General features: G+C 40.8%; 1 protein-coding gene across 1 annotated transcript; it reads right to left on the bottom strand.

The window, feature by feature from the left end:
* Positions 1–5,619: 5,619 nt before the first annotated feature.
* On the bottom strand, positions 5,620–19,399 carry LOC134349043 (uncharacterized). Its single transcript, XM_063052897.1, has 5 exons — positions 19,252–19,399; positions 18,973–19,162; positions 12,684–12,768; positions 6,860–7,016; positions 5,620–6,729 (listed from the first exon to the last, which is right to left on the bottom strand). Exons 1-5 carry the CDS (start codon positions 19,306–19,308, stop codon positions 6,478–6,480), a joined length of 741 nt encoding a protein of 246 aa, XP_062908967.1. The 5' UTR covers positions 19,309–19,399; the 3' UTR covers positions 5,620–6,477.
* Positions 19,400–19,769: the final 370 nt, after the last annotated feature.

Below are 19,769 nucleotides of genomic sequence, written 5' to 3'. Positions count from 1 at the left end.
GCAGAAATAAGATATATATAAAAAAGAGAGAGGTAGTGTTCATGGGTTCATCGTCCATTTAGGAATTGTATGGCAGAGGGGAAGAAGCTGTTCCTGAGTCATTAAGTGTGTGCTTTCAGGTTTCTGTATCTCCTTCCTGATAGTAACAATGAGGAGAGGGCATGTCCTGGGTGACGGGGGTCCTTAGTAATGGACGCTGCCTTCCTGAGGCACTGCTCCTTGGAGATGTCTTGGATACTACGGAGGCTAGTACCCTAGACAAGATAATCATTCAAATGTGGTAATACTGGTATCAGAGAAAGGCAGGACAAGAAAACACTGAAATATGCAATTGCTTAGGGATTCACACAAGATCAATTTGAATTCCATCTGAACCACAGTCCATAGTAAGCCGGTGTGGAAGCTAGCAACTTGACCAAAGTCATTTGCTCTGAATATCCTGGGAGGGCACTAATTTACTACTGGCCATGGAAGATGGATATTGTCATCCTTCATCACCGATAGATGAGTAAATTGGAAAAGAATTAACATTACTAATTTTACACCGATTCCACCAGTTTTTACAGCAGCTATTCTCCAAAGGAACGTTTTAAAAATTTTAATCAAAAGTGTATGCAATGGAAAAGAATTAAAATGGCAGCTTGTATTGAATTACAGTGCTTAGGCACAGAATTTCCAGCTTGTAAGTGAAGGCATTTTCTTTATGCCTTTAGCATTTTCCAAGTCTACTGGAATTTACTTAGTGCCACATGCTTTCTTCTTCGAAAGAGAAGAATTGCTGGATGATTAACATTCCACCACACAATAATCTCTGTTCAAAAGCCACCACTCTACCAGCAAATGGTGTGATAGCTCGACATGGCATGACAGTTTTCCGAACCAATAAGTTCAACACTTTTTTAGCAAAATGGGCTGCTTTCTTCATATAGATTTGCCTTGGCCGCAGCTTTTGGAAGTCATTGTCAGCTAAGAGTGCAGGACTTTGATCTACTACCAAGGCCACTGTTTCATTAACTGCTGGCTGTAAGGTCCTTACGATAAACTGCCAACACAGTAGCAACTTCATTATGGTACTGTAGGCACAGTAATGACTGAGGCCTTTTTCTACCGGAATTGGATTTCATTGCTACAACTTAATAAATATAATATTTGGCAAAGATTTCCTATACAAACTAATACCTTTACTTGGAAGTGACTCCAGATAGTTTTTAATTGTTTTTGGTTCAAGGGATTTCAATAGACTAGTAATATCCATAACAGCACTCCCATACTCTCTTCCATATGTGGTTGGATGCTTGCTGCTTTCCTGGATTTTCATATGTGCTTGTGTCAACTTGGGCACTGTAAATAAACCACAAAGGGAAGAGTTTAAATACTTGTTGGTGATAGAAATGATACAATGAACATTTTCAAATAATCCACTCTTTTTAAAGACCTCAATAATTGAAACATCTACAATGACTTGCTATGGTAAAATGGGAAACACTGCAGATCAGTGGAGGGTGAGCACTGTGGCATAGCATGTAAACTATGACCTGACGTTCACAGAGACCCGGATTCAATCCTGACCTCCAGTGGTGTCTGTGATGAGTCTGCACATTCTCCCTATGGGTGTGTGGAGTTCCTCCAAGTGCCTCGGTTTCTTCCTTCTCCCCAAACTGCAGATTTGTAGGTTTAATGAACCAGTGTAGGTTGCTCCTGGGGTAGTGGCTGGCAGAGTTGATGGGAATATGGGAAGAAAAATTTAATTTGCCGACAACACCGAATAGATTGGCCTAATCTCAAACATTAACAAGGTGACCTACAGGGAAGAAATCATCTCTCTGACACGGTGGTGTCAAGAAAACAGTCTCTCCCTCAAAGTCGCAAAAACAAAGGAGTTGGTTGTGGATTACAGGAGGAATGGAGACAGGTTAACCCCTACTGATATCAATGGATCTGGGGTTGAGAGGGTAAACAGCTTCAAGTTCCTCGGCATCCACATCATCGAGGATCTCACGTGGTCTGTGCACACCAGCTGTGTGGTGAAAAAGGCACAACAGCGCCTCTTTCACCTCAGACGACTGAGGCAGTTTGGTATGGGCCCCCAAATCCTAAGAACTTTCTATAGGGGCACAATTGAGAGCATCCTGACTGGCTGCATCACTGCCTGGTATGGGAACTGTACCTCCCTTAATCGCAGGATTCTGCAGAAAGTGGTGCGGACAGCCCAGTGCATCTGTAGATGTGAACTTCCCATGATTCAGGACACTTACAAAGACAGGTGTGAGAAAAGGGCCCGAAAGATCATTGGGGACCCGAGTCACCCCAACCACAATCTATTCCAGCTGCTACCATCCGGGAAGTGGTACCACAGCATAAAAGCCAGGACCAACAGGCTCTGGGACAGCTTCTTCCACCAGGCCATCAGGCTGATTAACTCACACTGGTCTGAATGTACTTCTATGTTACATTGACTGTTCTATTTATTATAAATTATTATAAATTACTATGATAGCACATTGCACATTTAGATGGAGACGTAACGTAAAGATTTTTACTCCTCATGTATGTGAAGAATGTAAGAAATAAAGTCAATTCAATATTCAATTCAATTGAGTAGATATTCAGGGGAAAGTTGTAAGGAATGGGTTTGCAACGTGAGTTGGTAGACACTCACAAGGCTGAATGGCCTTTTATGTCAAAATGGAAAAAAATATTTATACTCAACAAGGTTCCAGAAGCACCAGTGAGATAATGGCCTAAAGCTCTCTGCTTCAATAAATAGGGAGAAATGTTGCCAATGTTGTCAGTGAGAATCTACCTAACAGGAACAACTTCTTATCACCTGCAATAGGATGAATACAGGTAGGGTTTTTCATTGAGGTTGGGTGATACTAAAAGTAGAGTTTCTAGGTTATGGTTGAAAAGTGAAATAGTTGGGGTCTTCACTCAGAGGGTGTTGTGATTGTGGAACGAGCTGACTATGGATGTGCTGGATGGCAGTTCCATTTCAATATCCAAGTGATGGAGGGCTATGAAGAGCTATGGTTCATGTGTGGGCTGATGGGACTAGGCACAGACTAGATGGGCTAAAGGGATTGCTTTTGTGTTGTAGTGTTCTAAGACTCTAGTAATTGGCAACCAAGACTACAGATCTATACCACTGCTCTGACTGCAATGTCAGTCCATATTTCATACTCCAACAGACTTTGAACTTACAGCCTTCACAAAATCACAGTACAATGGAGAAAGGCCAGTCTTGATGGTATCAGAAATAATCTGGCAAGTGTGGATTGGGACAGGCTGTTTTCTGACAGTGGGGTACTTGTTAAGTTGGAGGCCTTCAAAAATGACATTTTGAGGGTACAAGGCCTGTGTGTGCCTGTCAGAATAAAAGGTAAAGACAAGTGTAGGGACATTGGTTTTCAAGAGGTTTTCGGGCCCTGGTTAAGGCAAATCTGGGTAGATAAATCCTCAGGGCCTGACAAAATGTTCCTTCAGGCCTGCAGGAGGCAAGTGCAGAACTTGCTGGGGCCCTAGCAGAGATATTTAAATTATCCTTTGTAACAGGAGAACTATCAGGGGATTAGACAACAACCAATGTTGTTCCACTGTTTTAAAAAGTCTCAAAACATAAACCAGAAAATTATAAGCCAGTTAGTCTGACATCGGTTGTGGAAAGTTATTGGAAGATATTCTAAAGGACTGGATATGTTGAATTGAATTGACTTTATTTCTTACATCTTTCAAATACATGAGGAATAAAAATCTTTACGCTACATCTCTGTCTAAATGTGCAACATGCAATCATAGTAATTTATAATAATTTATAGTAAATAGAACAGTCAATGTAATATAGAATACACTCAAATCAGCATGAGCTAATCACTCTGATGGCCTGGTGGAAGAAGCTATCCCAGAGCCTGTTGGTCCTGGCTTTCATGCTGCGGTACCATTTTCCGGATGGTAGCAGCTGGAATAGATTGTCGTTGGAGTGACTCGGGTGCCCAATGATCCTTCAGGCCCTTTTTACACACCTGTCTTTGTAAATGTCCTGAATCATGGGAAGTCCACATCATTCTCTGCAGAATCCTGAGATTAAGAGAGGTACAGTTCCATACCAGGCAGTGATGCAGCCTGTCAGGGTGCTCTCAAATGTGCCCCTGTGGAAAGTTCTTAGGTTTTTGGGGCCCATATCAAACTTCCTCAACCATCTGAGGTGAAAGAGGCCTTTTTCACCACATAGCTGGTGTGTACAGACCATGTGAGGTCCTTGGTGATGTGGATGCCGAGAAACTTGAAGCCGTTTACCATCTCAACCCCAGATCCATTGATGTCAATAGGGGTTAGCCTGTCTCCATTCCTCCTGTAATCCACAACCAGCTCCTTTGCTTTTGCGACATTGAGGGAGGGGTTGTTTTCTTGACACCACTGTGTCAGAGAGGTGACTTCTTCCCTGTAGGCCACCTTGTTATAATTTGAGATAAGGCCAATCAGTGTAGTGTCATCGGTAAATCTAATTAGCAGATTAGAGCTGTGGGTGGCGACACAGTCACAGGTATACAGGGGGTAAAGGAGGGGACTTAGTAGATAGTAGAAAACCGTAAATATTTGGATACACATGGACTGATTAAGGATAGTCAGCATGGTTTTGTGCATGGTAGGTCATGTCTAACCAATCTTATAGAGTTTTTCAAGGAAGCTACCAGGAAAGTGGATGAAGACAAAGTAGTGGATGTTGTCTACATGGACTTTAAGAAGGCATTGAATCGGTGGTGAAATGAACACAAAGGGAGGTATGTCCCAATTGCATTTTAAGAACACCGAATATTGAACACTATAGAATAGAGCAGGCCCTTTGTGATGACCTTTTAACCTACTCTAAGATCAATCGAACCTTTGCATCCTACATAGCCCTCCATTTTTCTGTCATTCATGTGCCTATCAAAGAGTTTGTTAAATCCCCTGAATGTATTTGCCTCTACCACCACCCCTGTCAAGGTATTCCATTCATTCTCCACTCTGTGTAAAGAACTTCCTTCCTCTATAAATTTTATGAACAATACATATTTTTATGGGGAAAAGATCTCTCTAAATTTTGTTTCCATTTCATTGTGTTCCCATTTAAAAATATTTTTCCACCTTCAATTCTGCTTCCACCATGATATCCATTCCTTATGATTGGTCCAATCATTCTCATCATTAATTTTTAAATGATCTTTAATTACTGTTTATTCTCTTCTTATGAATCTGTACCCTGATATATATTTCCTTTCATTTCATTTGCCATTTTAAAGCTTGCTTAATTTCCGTTCCCATGAGTCAAGCAATACTTCTTTTGTTGGACTAGCGGGCTCCATTTCTCCATACTGCACGTATTGTCTCCCTCAGCAGCAGCAGGAACCTTGAAATGATTAGCAACACTAACAAATCTAAAATAATTCAGTCAGGGAAGACAGAACATTTGTGCTAAATAAACTGAGTGGCCACTTCAGGTTCAAGTTCAAGTTTAATCGTCAATCAACCAAACATGAATACCCATGAATGCAACCAAATGAAAGCGTGTTACTCTGGGGCCAAAGGTACCAACAGTCAAACACAGCACAAGGCAGATAGTGCACCTATAAGATAGCAAACACATATAAGATACCAGTAAAATACAGTCACACCAAATATATATAGTCCAAGACCCTGGGACCATGAATATTGGAACAGTCGGCAGCTGAACACAATACACCTTGTCTTCTGCTGAGCGAGCATGGGGGGCAGCACTGACTCCAGCTTGGATGTGCCACTCCGCCCCCGGCAGAGCGCAGCCACCGCGACCCCTCTCTCCTGGGCGGCTGTAAACCGGCGACACTGCGGCTTGAGGCCTAGTCCTTGCTGCGACCGAGGCCACGCGGCTCCCCCCGCCATACGCCAATAAATCCGTGGATCAGACTTGCAGCACTCCACATTAAGAATGTCCAACAAGATCTCACAATCACAAGAAAATGGACTAAAGATGATCATGTACTGCCGGCTGCATACCTCCTTCATGCCCCGATTCCTCTGATGCAGGCAGCATCACGGTCCACACCAAGTCCAGCTCCTTCAGTTTCCCCACCAATGAGCATCTCGTTGATGGAGTAGACCCACAGGACTTTACGTTCTTAATGTCCCGCAGGGCCTTGCAATCATGAAGATTGCGTTTAAAAAAATAGTAACACTTACACTAATCTTTGTGAAAATTCACTATTGGTGATATCCAGTTTTAATCTAAATACTAATTGTCTAAAATGTCTGCTCACATTCAATGCTCTTCTTCAACATGTTTTCTTTGAAAGCTTCCAAATGCTGTTCCCTATGGATTCCCCCTCAATCCATTATCAGCTATAATATGTACTGAAAACTTAATTCCATCAGTTGTCTCCTATTGATGTAAAAGATGCAAAGTTGGTGGAGGGAGGAGGTATCACCTCAACTAATAGTAGACTGAAATGACCTCATATATATTTAGCACTTACTCAAATCAGTTGCAATAACACCTTTCATCTCAGTGCTATTTACATCCTTCTGTAACTGAATGATGAATTTCAATATCGTCCTACCTTGCTGTAGTCCCAAGTAATCCTGCCGGTATATTGTATCATACTGATGCGTTTTTAGTCTGCTGATGTCATCAGAAGACATTGGTTCAGGAAAATATGAGTTGACCCTTGGGAAGGAATCTGGATTCTTCTTGAGTTGTTTCCATAGCCACAAAACCTACAATAGTACAGTTTTTAATGAAGTTATGATCGGAAGGCTATTATTGTTTTGTTATGTTCTTGCTTTCATGTATGTAACTAAAATGCAATTTATCTCTGGGGTTTCCTATGCACAGACTGTTGCTTACATCACATGGGTGAGGTTCATTGCTGGAGGATCCTCTGCTTCTTTGCAAAGGCTGTGGACTGGTCAGTAATTTCCAGGCGTAGTCATCTGAATATGAGGTGTCACCAATAGGCTCATGGAGCTGATATGGGTAAGTAAACCCATCTGATGATTTAGGTCTATAGTAAGGCAGAGAGAAAACAGGCACAAATAAATAAAGTATGTTAAAGGACTGTAGTAGAATTTTCACATTATATCAGTACTGTAATTTTAGTTATATAAATAGATTTTATTAAATCCACCTTAGTAAAGCAGCCAACATAATCAAAGACCCCACTCATGCCTGACGTTTGCTCTTTGCCTCCCCTCCCATCAGGCAGAATCCAAAAGCCTTAAAGCACAAGCCACCAGGCTCTAGGAGAGCTTCTGTCTCTCTGGCATAGAACTATTGAATGGTCCTCTTGTACGAGAAGGTGGACCCTTCAGAATCAGAATCAGATTTATTATCACCGACACAAGACATGAAATTTGTTGTTTTGTGGCAGCAGTACAGTGCAAAGTGTAGCCCCTGTTGCAAGCTAACAGCTACTTGGAGTCAGAGGTGAGAGCTGAGTGTCCGGTGGGGACCAAAGGTGAGTGAGCTGCCCTGGAATGGACATGACAAACCCCTTCACCAGCGTTACTACCCCTCCCTGGACACCCCATACACACAATACACCTTTTTGAAAGGTGGGCTAAATCCGGTGAGGGTAGCCGGTGACCTCACACCCCAGTGAGATAGGGACGTGTCTGTCCTAGCCTGCAAAGTCAGCTAATGCAGATTGGGCAGAGGAGATCTAAAGTGAGATCCCTCCACCAGGAAGTACACTCCATGGAGAGCGAAGGGCATGACAAGGCACAGAAGACATCGTTATCATCCATTGCAACCAAGGAAGAACCCAGTTTATGATCCTTGTTTGTACCACTGGACAAGACTTCTGAAGTTGAGAGAGTGGAACTGCCCAAGAGCAATGGCTTTTCCACTTTAAAAACCTCCCTGTCCTCATCGGAAATCATGTCATGATGGACAACTACCACAGTGCAAAGACAATAAAGATCTATAAATTACAAAATAAATTAATTGTGCAAAAGAAAGGAATAACAGGGTAGTATTTGTGGATTCATGGACTGTTCAGAAATCTGATGATGATGGGGAAGAAGCTGTTCCTAAGCCATTGAGAGTGCATCTTGGGGCTCCTGTACCTCCTTTCTGATGGTAGTAATAAGAAGAGGTAAGTCCTGGATGATGAGGGCTTTTAATGATAGGTGCCACTATCTTGAGGCACCTCCTCTTGAAAGTATCCTCGATAATGGGGAGGATTGTGCAGCTGACTATAGCCCTCTGTAATCTCTTGCAATGCAGTCTATTGGAGCCTCCATACCAGGCAGTGATGCAGCCGGTAAGAATGCTCTCCATTGTACATGGATAGAAATTTTTTGAAAAGTCTTTGGTGACAGGCCAAGTTCCTAATGAACTGAAGCTGCTGGTCCGCCTTCTTTGTGATTACATCAATGTATTGGGCCCAGGACAGATACTCAGTGACATTGATGCCCAGAAACTTGAAGCTGCTCACCCTTTCTACCGCTGACCCCTCAATGAAAAGTAGTGTGTGTTCTCCTGACCTCCCCTTCCTGAAATCTACAGTCAGTTCTTTGGTCTTGCTGATGTGGAATGCAAGGTTGTTGTTGAGATATGACTCAGCCTGCCAACTTATCCCACTCCTGTACGCTTCCTCATCACCACCTGAGGTTCTACCAACAATGAGATGACCTAGATGATGTTGGAGCTGTGCTTAGTTGCATTGTTGTAAGTGTAGGGGGAGAAGAGCAGTGGGCTAAGCATGCATCTTTGAAGTGTGTCTGTGTTGATAGTCAGTGAGAAGGAGTTGTTATCACCTATCCACACTGGCTGCAGTCTCCTAATAAGGAAATCCTGGTTGTAGAAATGTTGCAGCAGTGGGTAAATTGCAACAGGTCCCACCCATTGACCACACAATCTACCTCATCATAGCCTTGCACCCTGTTGTCTGCCTGTTCTGCATTTTCTCTGTGACTGTAACATTTCATTCTGCAGTTTGTGATCGCTTTCCCCTTGTGCTACCTCAGGTGATGGAAGGATCTGTATGGGTGGCATGCAAAACAATTTTTTTCACTCTTCTGCGTAGATATGACTGTAGTAAATAAATTTATCAATTTTATTTGAAAATCTTTGTGTAGTCTCTGTGATTCAACAGACAGAAGACAAAAACAAAATGGATCTTGATAACAGAACCTCCAAGGACCGTTCCCAGATGATTATCAATGTTTCTGTGGAAGGTTTTGACAAATGTGTTACACTAAAAGCAAAAGCAGTTAGTCCAGTGAACTTCTATGTGCCAGGTCAGCTGAGGATGAACAGAACTATATATTTCATCTGGTTGTCTGAATTGAAGAAGCCAAGGTGAGTTTGAAAGACTGCAGTTTGAAGTTTCAAACATGTTCTCTTCCAAGGAGCAGTAAATAAGTGTTGAGAAATATTCTCTATATATTGAATGACTACTGTCACCATCCAGCGCCTTCAGCAAGACCCAATACTGAAATATAAAGGACTTGCATTTTTAGAGAACTGTTTTCATCACTCCTGGTCATCTCAAAGCACTTCACACACAACAAACTACCTTTACGTGAACAAATTCTGCAGATATTTTGAGAATACCAAGATCCCACAAACAACACCACAGTGAATCCAAAAGAACGTAGAACATGGAACAGTACAGGCCCTTCAGCCCACAATGTTGTGCCAAATCTTTAAACTACTCCAAGATCAATCTAACCCTTCCCTCCCACATAACAGTCCATTTTTCTTTCATCGACATACCTATCTAGGTGTCTCAGAGATGTCCCGAATGTATGATGTGTTTTGACCTTGAGATACTTAATCAAATTCAAGGGCATCATGCTGATTTAACCAGAGAAGGGCTTTCTAGGGCAATCAACCTGATGAGGAGGCAACAAATGGGGTTTCTGTGGCCTGGGTGTTCAGCTGAGGGTGGGGAGGATGGCAGAATTCTAGTCATCGTTTGTGCTTGGCAACCAGGGTGTTTGGTATAAAGGCCCTCTGCTCCAGTGAGTTAATGCAGCCCAGATCAGAAGCACTGAAGAGTAAACGGATGTCATCTTCCAGCAGTCCCTTGTCTGTTGGTGACATCTCCTTGGATCATTCTGGGTGGTGACGATGGCTGGACACTCCATCAAAATCAAAAACACCGAACGCTACCTCCGGACTGCTGATTGATGCCGAGCTGTGCAGTAGCTCTGCAGATGGAGCACCACAGTAATACACTCAGTCCACTTCCTGAAGAGACTTCCTACACTACAGCACAGAAGGAAGCCACCTAGACAGTGACAACTCCCAGCACAGCAAACCCTTAAGTTCCATTCTCCCGTCCTTATAAAGATCAGCTTTATTTGTCACATGCAGGGATGCAGAGCTGCTGGGGATCACTGGAGCACCGCTCTGGCACCTCGGTAAAAAAAAACGTCAAAATAAACAAGTGGGGAATTTAACAGTGGCCGCATATTAAATAGAGGGAATTTTATGGAAGTGAGGGTTGGGGAAAGGAGGTGGTGGCTGGTGGGGAAAATACCACTAGTAACATGAGGATATTTGATCGTTTTTGGTGAAATCCTGGAGCTGTGACTGTCTTGTGAAATTCCTCCTCACTCGACCCGTTGTCCCAGCATACCCTGCTGTAGCCTCCCGCCATTTCACAGATCCTCAGTCTCTCTCCAGCACACGTTGTTTGAGCATTATTCCCTAAACAATACAGTATAACAACTATTCACATAGCATTTACATTGTATTAGGTATTACAAGTAATCTAGAGATGATTTAAAGTATACAGGAGGATGTGCGTAGGTTATATGCGAATACTATGCCATTTTATATAAGGAACCTGAGCATCTGTGGATCTTGGTATCCACGGGGGGTCCTGGAACCAATCCCCCGTGGATACCGAGGGACGACTGTACACAAGTGTGAGCATTTTTCCGCTCTTTGCGATGGGTACCAGCAACGTATGTTCACGGCAACATCCTTGAAAGGTTCTCAAACTTCTAAACCTCAAAGTATGTATAAATCCCTGCTAAGTGAAATGTGTGTCCTTGATAAAGATAACTGGCCTGCTGAAATACCACCTAATTATGGAGAAGCTGCAATATCATCTCTCTGTAAGATGTTTAAGCTTTCTTCTTCCTCTATAATAAATGCCTTCAGAGATTGTGTGGAGGGTCATGGACGCCGCATCCCCCAAGATTTACGCCCATTACTGAGCTGTTCACAAGTTATTCCTATTAGTACTGCTGAGTGTGAGAGAGGATTCAGTCACATGAGCTTGATAATAACAACACAACGCTCAAGAATTCTCATAAATCATGTATCAGCACTTACGTTTGTTAAACTGCACGGACCTCCTCTAGTTCAGTGGAATCCTGAGCTTTATATCACATCATGGCTGCGGTATCACAGATCAGCAGATGACACCAGGACAAGAGTTGCTTCAGATCCCCGAACACATATTACGCCTGACCCTTTGTGGAAACTATTGTGAAACTTCTCATTGGTGGCATTTGGTAAGTAGGTAATTACTTTTAAATTGGTAAAATACATGATTACTGTCTTTTTCTTTACTTGATAATTATATTTTATGATAATTAGTGAGTGCAACAGTGCAATACTTTGTCATATTATTAAACTAAGTATTGTATGTTTTATTGTACCAGTTATACACTGAAATGTAGTGATAGGCTATAATCTTGTCAATGTCTTAACTATCACTATATTTCTGTGGAGCTCTGGAATTCATATATTTCTATTATCTTGGTTTAGTGCTTGACATTATAAGAAGCCCTATTCATATATATATATGTCACACCCAATTTGTGTACCTGCTCATTACATGAATGGGGCAAGGAAGTAGCCCAGTACATGTAATGAGCAGGTACACAAATTGGGTGTGACATATATATAGAGAGGACATAGAAATGGCAAACATTTTTGTCAGCTCCAGCACCTAAAAAATTAGCACCGCACCCCTAGTCACATGTACATCAAAACATACAGTGCAATGCACCATTTTTGTCAAATCAAATGAGCGGGGATTGTGCTTGGCAGCCCGCAAGTGTTGCCACACTTCCAGCACGTCAGTATTATGCCCACAGCTCACTAACCCTAACCATACATCTTTGCAATGTAGACAGAAACCGGAGCACCCAGAGGAAACCCACGTGGTCACAGGGAGAACGTATAGACTCCTTATAGACAATGGTGGTAACTGAATCCCATCTTACAGATGACACTTTAAGAGCGTTATACTAACTGCTAAGCTACGTGACATATTTCCTCTCGATACTGCACAACATTCTCTAACATGCTCATTAGCTCTGCTTTCATTCTTTCCTACTTATCTAGATTAAATGGTAATTTACTGGATGCCAGAGAAGAGCTCCCAGTGGTAAAGAGGAAGCAAGGCTTGAAGTTACTTCATTTTCTGGCAGAGTCCTGAGCAGCAGGACAACAATTACTTGCATCACTTTCTCTAAAACGTTTATGGAGAGACCTCTGTGATCAGAAAATATTGGAAGCATCAGTTAGTCTTGACACCAATAAGTGGTGAATATATCAACCCCTCACCCTAATATGAATGAATAATATCAGCAAATGCCAATTAATTCGCTTGCTAGGCACACATTTCATCCACATTTGAAGTTAGCAGAGGGACTTGAAGTTGGTTAAGCTGATATTGACAGTGGTTCTTGTACAGACTCACCGAATGGGTTCAGCTATGGATCCTGGACGATAAACAAAGTCCCGCATGAATGTTGTTTGGTAGGGGTCAAAGGCCGATGACCTTCCTAAAGATATTAAAGATTGTTCAAATTATTATCAAAAATTTCTACAAAAAGAAAGATTAAAATATACTTTAAAATATTTTATATCAAGCATGTTAATATCAGGATCTACTCCTGAATTCTGAAGATGGAGTTCTGTATATTTGCAGTCTCAACATCTTACAATGAAATGGCAAATATGCTTGGTTGGCTTGTTCCTACAACAATTCATACCTAATCTTGCTACCCAGTAGTCTCTTGTTTGCTCTCTCTTTTACTCTGTTTCACATATTTACCAACAAGTAGGGGTGGAATTCTGTACTTAGTTTAGGGAATGACATATGTGGAATGACTACCAGTTAGAGAGCACTTTGGTAGTAGTGATCACCATTCAAGGGCAAAATAAAACAGGATTAAATACTGCAAAGGCTGGGAGAACTCAGGGGTCAAACACCATCTGGGGAGACAAAATATGTGAGTTGATATTTCGGGTCAGGGCTCTGCATGAAGACTGAGAGGCTTCAGGGGAGTTTGTTAGTACTGCATATAGCAGTATGAAGTAAGCTGGTAGGTGATAGTTGGAACTGAATGGGGAGGTGATGATAAGCAGATAGAACTAGGTGGAGGAATGGGATAGGACTGATGAATAAACGGGGAAGAAGACAAAATGAAAAGATGAGTGTGTGAAGGAGGAGAGTAATGTGGGTGTAGGTTACCTGAAAGGGCAATTAGAGATGGGAGATTAAATGCTGGCTCTGATTGCCCAATCAGGCCACGCCCCTTGAGTGAATAAAAACACTGAAAAATTTAATATTTGTACCATGTTTCATTCTGTGTTGGTCTCCCATTTGCAATGGGGGAGACTGAGAACAGACAGGCTAGTGTGCTCTTTATCTTGTTATTTCATGCTCTCATTATTTATTGCTATTTATTAATACTTGCATTTGCACAGTTTGTGTTCATTGATCCGATTTATAGTTACTTTTCTATAAATTTGCTAAGTATGCCTGCAGAAAAAGAATCTCAGGTATTTATATAAATCTCTATTGTATGTGGTGAGATGTATGTAATCTGATAATAAATTTAACTTTGAATTTTGAAGAGGGAAGGAGAATTAAAATGAAGTGTAATCAGAAGCTTGAGATAATCAATGCAGGTGTTTTATGAAACAGTCGCCTAGTCTACACTTGGAGAATAAAAATTTTTAATTGTGAGAAGGCCAACTTTACTCAGGTGAGAAGTGATGTTTTAGTGCAGATGCTGGAAATCTGAAATAAAGTAAGAGGTTGCAGCAAGTGGTAGGAAGACAAACTGGCATCCATTGCAAGAAGGCTGGAGTTTTAGAAATTGAAAATTGTTGTATCTACACTGAAGGTATTGCATACAATTCCATTATTTAACAAAGGATATAATCACATTGGAGACAGTCTGAAAAAGATTTGAAATTATCATTTCTGGGATAAAGTGAGCAGTTAAAGAAATAAAATTTATAATAATATTAATAATAATCATAACTTATTTACAGAGCACTTTTCATATAGTTCAAAGTGCTTTACAATAGGATAAAGTGCAAACATAAAAATAGAAGACAAAATAAAAATAAAAGTAAACACGAAAATAAAAGACAAAAAGATATCAGTTAAAAGCAAGATTAAATAATTAGGTTTTAAGCTGACATTTATAAGTGTTAACTGAGTCTGTATCCCTTATAGTTTTAGGTACTGAATTTCACAGTTTAGGAATATAGTTCAAAAAAGCTGTCCTGCCAATTATCTTTTGAGTAAGGTTGTTTAAATTTTAGAGGCCGATGGAAGAAGACCCGAGAGCTTGAGCAGGATTATAGAACAAAAATGATTCTGTAATGTACTCTGACCCAGACCACGAAGAGCTTTAAAAACAAATAAAAGAACTTTAAAATCAATTCTAGAAGATACAGCAGGAAACCAATGCAGAGTAGCTAGGACAGAAGTGATATGTTCCCTTGTCCTGGTTTTAGTTAGAAGTGCAGCTGTGGCATTCTGATTGAGTTGAAGTTTGTCAATGTGATTTTTGGAGGTTAGAAGAATGGGGAGAGATCTAAATGAAGCATGTAAGATCTTCAAGGGGAACGACAAGATGCTGTGCTGTTTCCACTAGGGAACACAGTTACAAGATTATGGGGCTGCCCTTTAAAACTGCAACACGTAGGAATTTCTTCTCACAGAGGCTAATGAGTCTCTGAAATTCATACAAGATGGATATGGAGTTTAGGTAATTGGTGGATATTTAAAGAAGATGTCAATAAGAAAGTTAAGGGAACTGGGGTGTGTTGGGAACTGACACCTAACTGAAACCTTGGGCAGATTATCTGTGATGGTATTGGTTGGCAAGGCAGGCTTGAGGGCCCAGTGACCTATTCCTGCTCTTAGCTTCTTATGTTCTAGAAAAATGCAGAGAATGCAGAAACATTTAACAGGTCAGGCTGCATCTGTGGAAAAAGAAACAGAGTTAACATTTCAGGTCAAAAAGCCTTTCAGACCAAATAGGAGGCTACTATGAAAATCCATGGAACTCGAGATAAACATGCTTCCACAAATAGGGTAAGAATACCAAATCTAGATTTCGCTGTATGAAAAGGTGCATTGAGGGTGGAATAAGGCAAAATAAAGCAATCTTATGCCAGATACAAATAAATGAAAACAACAGAGAACTTTTCAGCTGAGCAGAAAATTAGTGAACAGTATTTAATTCAGAGGAACGGCATCTGAGGTGGTTGAACATAGCAGCAGAAAACACAATAAATAAGGGAGAATGTTGAGAAATATTAAGGAACAAAGTGACCTTGGAATGTATATTTGTGGATCATAAAGATAACAGGACAAGTCATTAAAGTGGTTAAAAGGCATACCGTGTGCTTTTGTTGGACAAAGTGCAGAGAATAAGAGAAGATTACACTAGGACTGTATGCATTGCTGGTTAGGCCACAGCTTGAGAATTATCTATCGTTTTGTTCGTTGTATTACAGGCAAAGATGTGATTGTACTTGGTGCAAGGAGGTTTACTGAGATGTCGCCAAACTGTAAAGTTGTAGTCATAAGAAAGGATTTGGATAATCTAAGGATATCTGACATGAGCTTGCTTTATTTTACCTTACCCTGTCCACTATGCACCTTCTTGTCATGGGACATTGATTTAAAGTGATGGTAGAAAGTTTAGAGAGGACTAGAGATCTTTCACTCAGAGAGTGGAAGGGGTCTGAGATCATTGCTTAAAAGAATGGGGACAGAAACTTGGCAACTTTAAACAATATATGGGTTGTGAGCTTGCGCTGTGACTACAGAACTGAGGATAGAATCCTTAGTAGTGGAAATAGGTAGGTTACTCTTTCTCATCTAGTATAGATGCATTTACTGAGTTGTTTCCCTCCAGGTCATAAATTTTCCTAGATTCATCTCGAAAGAGCCATTCATTTTTGCATCACCTTTTTCAATGTAAACATCTTGCACTGGGATGTTTTTTCCCAATCTCCGTTCCTCTTTGTTTTCATGGGAAATGCTAAACTTGTTTCGTAATTATTGATTGATACAGCCCGTATAGTGATGATGGCTTTTAATGGTTCTGTCAATTCCACATTATTCCCCCACAACAGTCAAGGAAAGTAATCATATCCAAGTTAGGGTGGCAAGTAACTTGAAGAAAACTTTGATATTGCCAAAACTGTGCTGTTCTTACTATTCTAAATGTTAGAGTTTTTAAAAGAGAGAAAGTTGTCAATTTAATCTGACAAATTAAGTAAGGATCAGTCGGATGAGCTACAGAGGTAGACATTTAATCAGAATAGATACATTCCAATGAGAAAGAATCTATGATTACTAGAGTTAAAGATAGCTTCAAATTTAAAGAAAATGGACATTATCACAGTTTACAGGTCAGAAAATTGTATAGAATACACAGAGAATAATGAGAAAAGGAAGGAAGATGAGGAAGGAAAAATGGAGTATGAGATAAAACCAGTCAGTAATATTAACACAGACTTTTATTCTCTAGTTTAAAAGTGTAGGGTGGGACTTAATTAGATACAGTGCCTATAAAAAGTATTCACCCCACACCCCAGGGAAGTTTTCGTGTTTTATTGTTTTACAGTATTGAATCACGGTGGTTTTAAATTGTCTTTTTTGACACTGATCAACAGAAAAAGACTCTTTCATGTCAAAGTGGAAACAGATTTTTACAAGGTGTTCTAAAGTGATTACAAATATGAACATAAGATAATTGATTGCATACGTATTCACCCTCTTCTAGTCAGTATTTAGTAGATGCACCTTTGGCAGCAATTACAGCCTTGACTCTGTGTGGATAGGTCTCTATCAGCTTTACGTATCTGGAATTTTTCCCCATTCTTCTTTACAAAACTGCTCAAGCTCTGTCAGATTGCACGGGGATTGTGAGTGAACAGACCTTTCCAAGTCCATCCACAAATTCTCAATTGGATTGAGGTCTAGACTCTGATTTGGCTACTCCAGGACATCAGCTTTGTTGTTTTTAAGCCATTCCCACGTAGTTTTGGCTTTATGCTTGATTGTCATTTTCTTGATGGAAAACAAATCTGCTCCCTAGTCGCAGTCCTTTTGCAGACTGCATCAAGTTTTCCTCCAGGAGTTCCCTGTATTTTGCTGCATTTATTTTACCCTCTACCTTCATGAGCCTTCCAGGGCCTGCTGCAGTGAAGCATCCCCATAGCGTGATGCAGCCACCACCATGCTTCACGGTAGGGATGGTATGTTTTTGATGAAGTGTAGAGTTCGGCTTACGCCAAACAGAGTGTTAAGTCTGATGGCCAGACAGCTCCATTTTGGTTTCATCGGACCACAGAACTTTCTTCCAACTGACTTCGGAGTCTCCCATATGCCTTCTGGCAAACTCTAGCCGAGATTCCATATGGGTTTTTTTCAAGAGTGACTTTCTTTTTGTCACTCTCCCATAAAACTGCAACTGGTGAAGCACCTGGGCAACTGTTGCATCCATCCCCCGACTTGTGCTTTTCAATAACATTTTCACAGAGTTGCTTGGAGTGCTCTTTTGTCTTCATGGTGCAATTTTTGGCAGGATACTAACTCACCAGTGGTTGAACCTTCTGGATACAGGTGTATTTTTACTGCAATCTATTGAAACCCCTTGACTGCACACAGTGATCGCCATTTAACTAATCATGTGACCTCTAAAACCAGTTGGCTGCACCAGTGATGATTTGATGTGTCATATTAAAGCAGATGAATACTTAAGCTTCTTTTTTGTTTTATACTTGTAATTAATTTAGATCATTTTGTAGAGATCTGTTTTCACTTTGGCACGAGTTTTTTTTTCTGTTAATCAGTGTCAAAATAGCCAAATTAAATCCACCATGGTTCAATGCTGTAAAACAGAAAAACATGAAAACCTTCAAGGGGGTGAATACTTTATAGGCTCTGTACATAAGTGATAAGCAGAAGGTGTTTGCTGTAGTGGGAGAATATAGAAGTAAGGGCTGGGTTTGAAAAATAAACCCATTTAAGACAAAGATGAGGCAACTTCCTTCTCTCAGATGATTGTGAGCCTCTTCAATCTGCAGTCGAGGCAGAGTCTGAATACTCTCTCTCTCTCTCTCTGTCTCTCACTCTCATACACACACACACACACACACACACTTTCTCTCTCTTTCTCCCCATAGATGTTCCCACTTTTCCATCTTTTTTTCCAATTCTGACTTCACAGTAATCAAGTCTGATGATGAAGTGTTAATCTGCTCTCCCTATCAGATACTGATAATGCAGATTGATTTTATATGAGCAAGATCTTGGAACAATAATTACAGATAATTAATTGCAAACATTACTACTGTATATTTAACATTGTTGTCCCTATTTTATGGGCCATAACCGACCACAGTGATAAATAGTTTAGTGAATGTAGCCAGAAGGCTATAGACAGCAATCAGCAGATGAGAGGAGGCAGCAATGGAGAGAGAGGAAGGAGTCGCGAAGAATCATCCCTCTGGTACATCCTGCACTACTTGAGTTGCTGTAGTACCGCCACTCCTTCATTTCTGGCTTAGATTACGCCCCACACATAATGGAAACTTCTGTCCCCATGAAATTAAAGCTGTGGTATCAAGTTTCATAATTGCTGTTTCTGAGTGACTATTCAGTTTCAAAATATTTTTGCATAAATGTTTGCATTCATTGTCCAGAAAGAATCCTGTTACTGACTCACCCGAGCAAGGATCATTCATACTCGACGCGATGTTTGCCATCTTTTCCTTTTCACGCTTCTTAATCTTTTTTCCTATTTCCGCCTTACAAGGATTGTGTAGCTGTTTGCTTTTCTTTTCTGTTCGATCGTTCCTTTCTTCCTCAGTGCCTTGTAGTTGATTGGGACAATGGTGTCCTTGAATGCCAGCATTCTGAAGTACAAAGAATAAATTCACATTTACAAAATCAATTAGAACTGTTTCTTGTTCATAAACATGAGTTAGGTTTAATTAATACTTACTTGGATACTTTTGTAATTTGGGGCTTCCTTTATGTATGATGTTAGACACAGTTCCATCTTTCAGAAGTGCGGTAGCTTTGCAATTAGAACCGTTTCTTTCAGACTGCTCTGTAGATGAACCTGGTTGAGGCTGTCATCACAACTAGCTGCTGTTGCTGAGCAATACAGACTGGTTCCCTGGTCTAGAATAAACAAAGAGCTGATAAAAGAAAAGTACTGCCAATGCACTTCAATTAGAGGCCTTAAAGCAGTAGTCGTCTACATTACTCTCTTAAAATGGCATTCTACCAGCATGAGGTTACCCATAGCAACAAGCATAAAATGCTGGCAGAACTCATCAGTCTAGGCAGCATTTCAGGCCAAGACCCTTCATCAGGTCTGGAAAGGAAGGGGGAAGAAGCCAGAATAAGAAAGTGGGGGGAGGGAAAAGAAAGCAAGCTAGAAGGTATAGGTGAAGCCCGGTGATTAAGGGATGGAGTTGAAGTTAGAACCAGGGAGGAGATCGGGGTAAGGGCAAA

The sequence above is a fragment of the Mobula hypostoma genome, chromosome 7 (genome assembly GCF_963921235.1).
Source record: "Mobula hypostoma chromosome 7, sMobHyp1.1, whole genome shotgun sequence".
Lineage (NCBI taxonomy): Eukaryota > Metazoa > Chordata > Chondrichthyes > Myliobatiformes > Myliobatidae > Mobula > Mobula hypostoma.
This window is presented reverse-complemented; position numbering and strand designations above follow the sequence as displayed.

Coding starts and splice junctions, on each gene's coding strand:
- LOC134349043 (XM_063052897.1), bottom strand. CDS start 19,308: ATGGAACTGTGTCTAACATCATACATAAAGGAAGCCCCAAATTACAAA. Junction 19,163..19,251: donor CAAATTACAAAAGTATCCAA/GTAAGTATTAAT, acceptor TTTGTACTTCAG/AATGCTGGCATTCAAGGACA. Junction 12,769..18,972: donor TATGAATGATCCTTGCTCGG/GTGAGTCAGTAA, acceptor TAATATCTTTAG/GAAGGTCATCGGCCTTTGAC.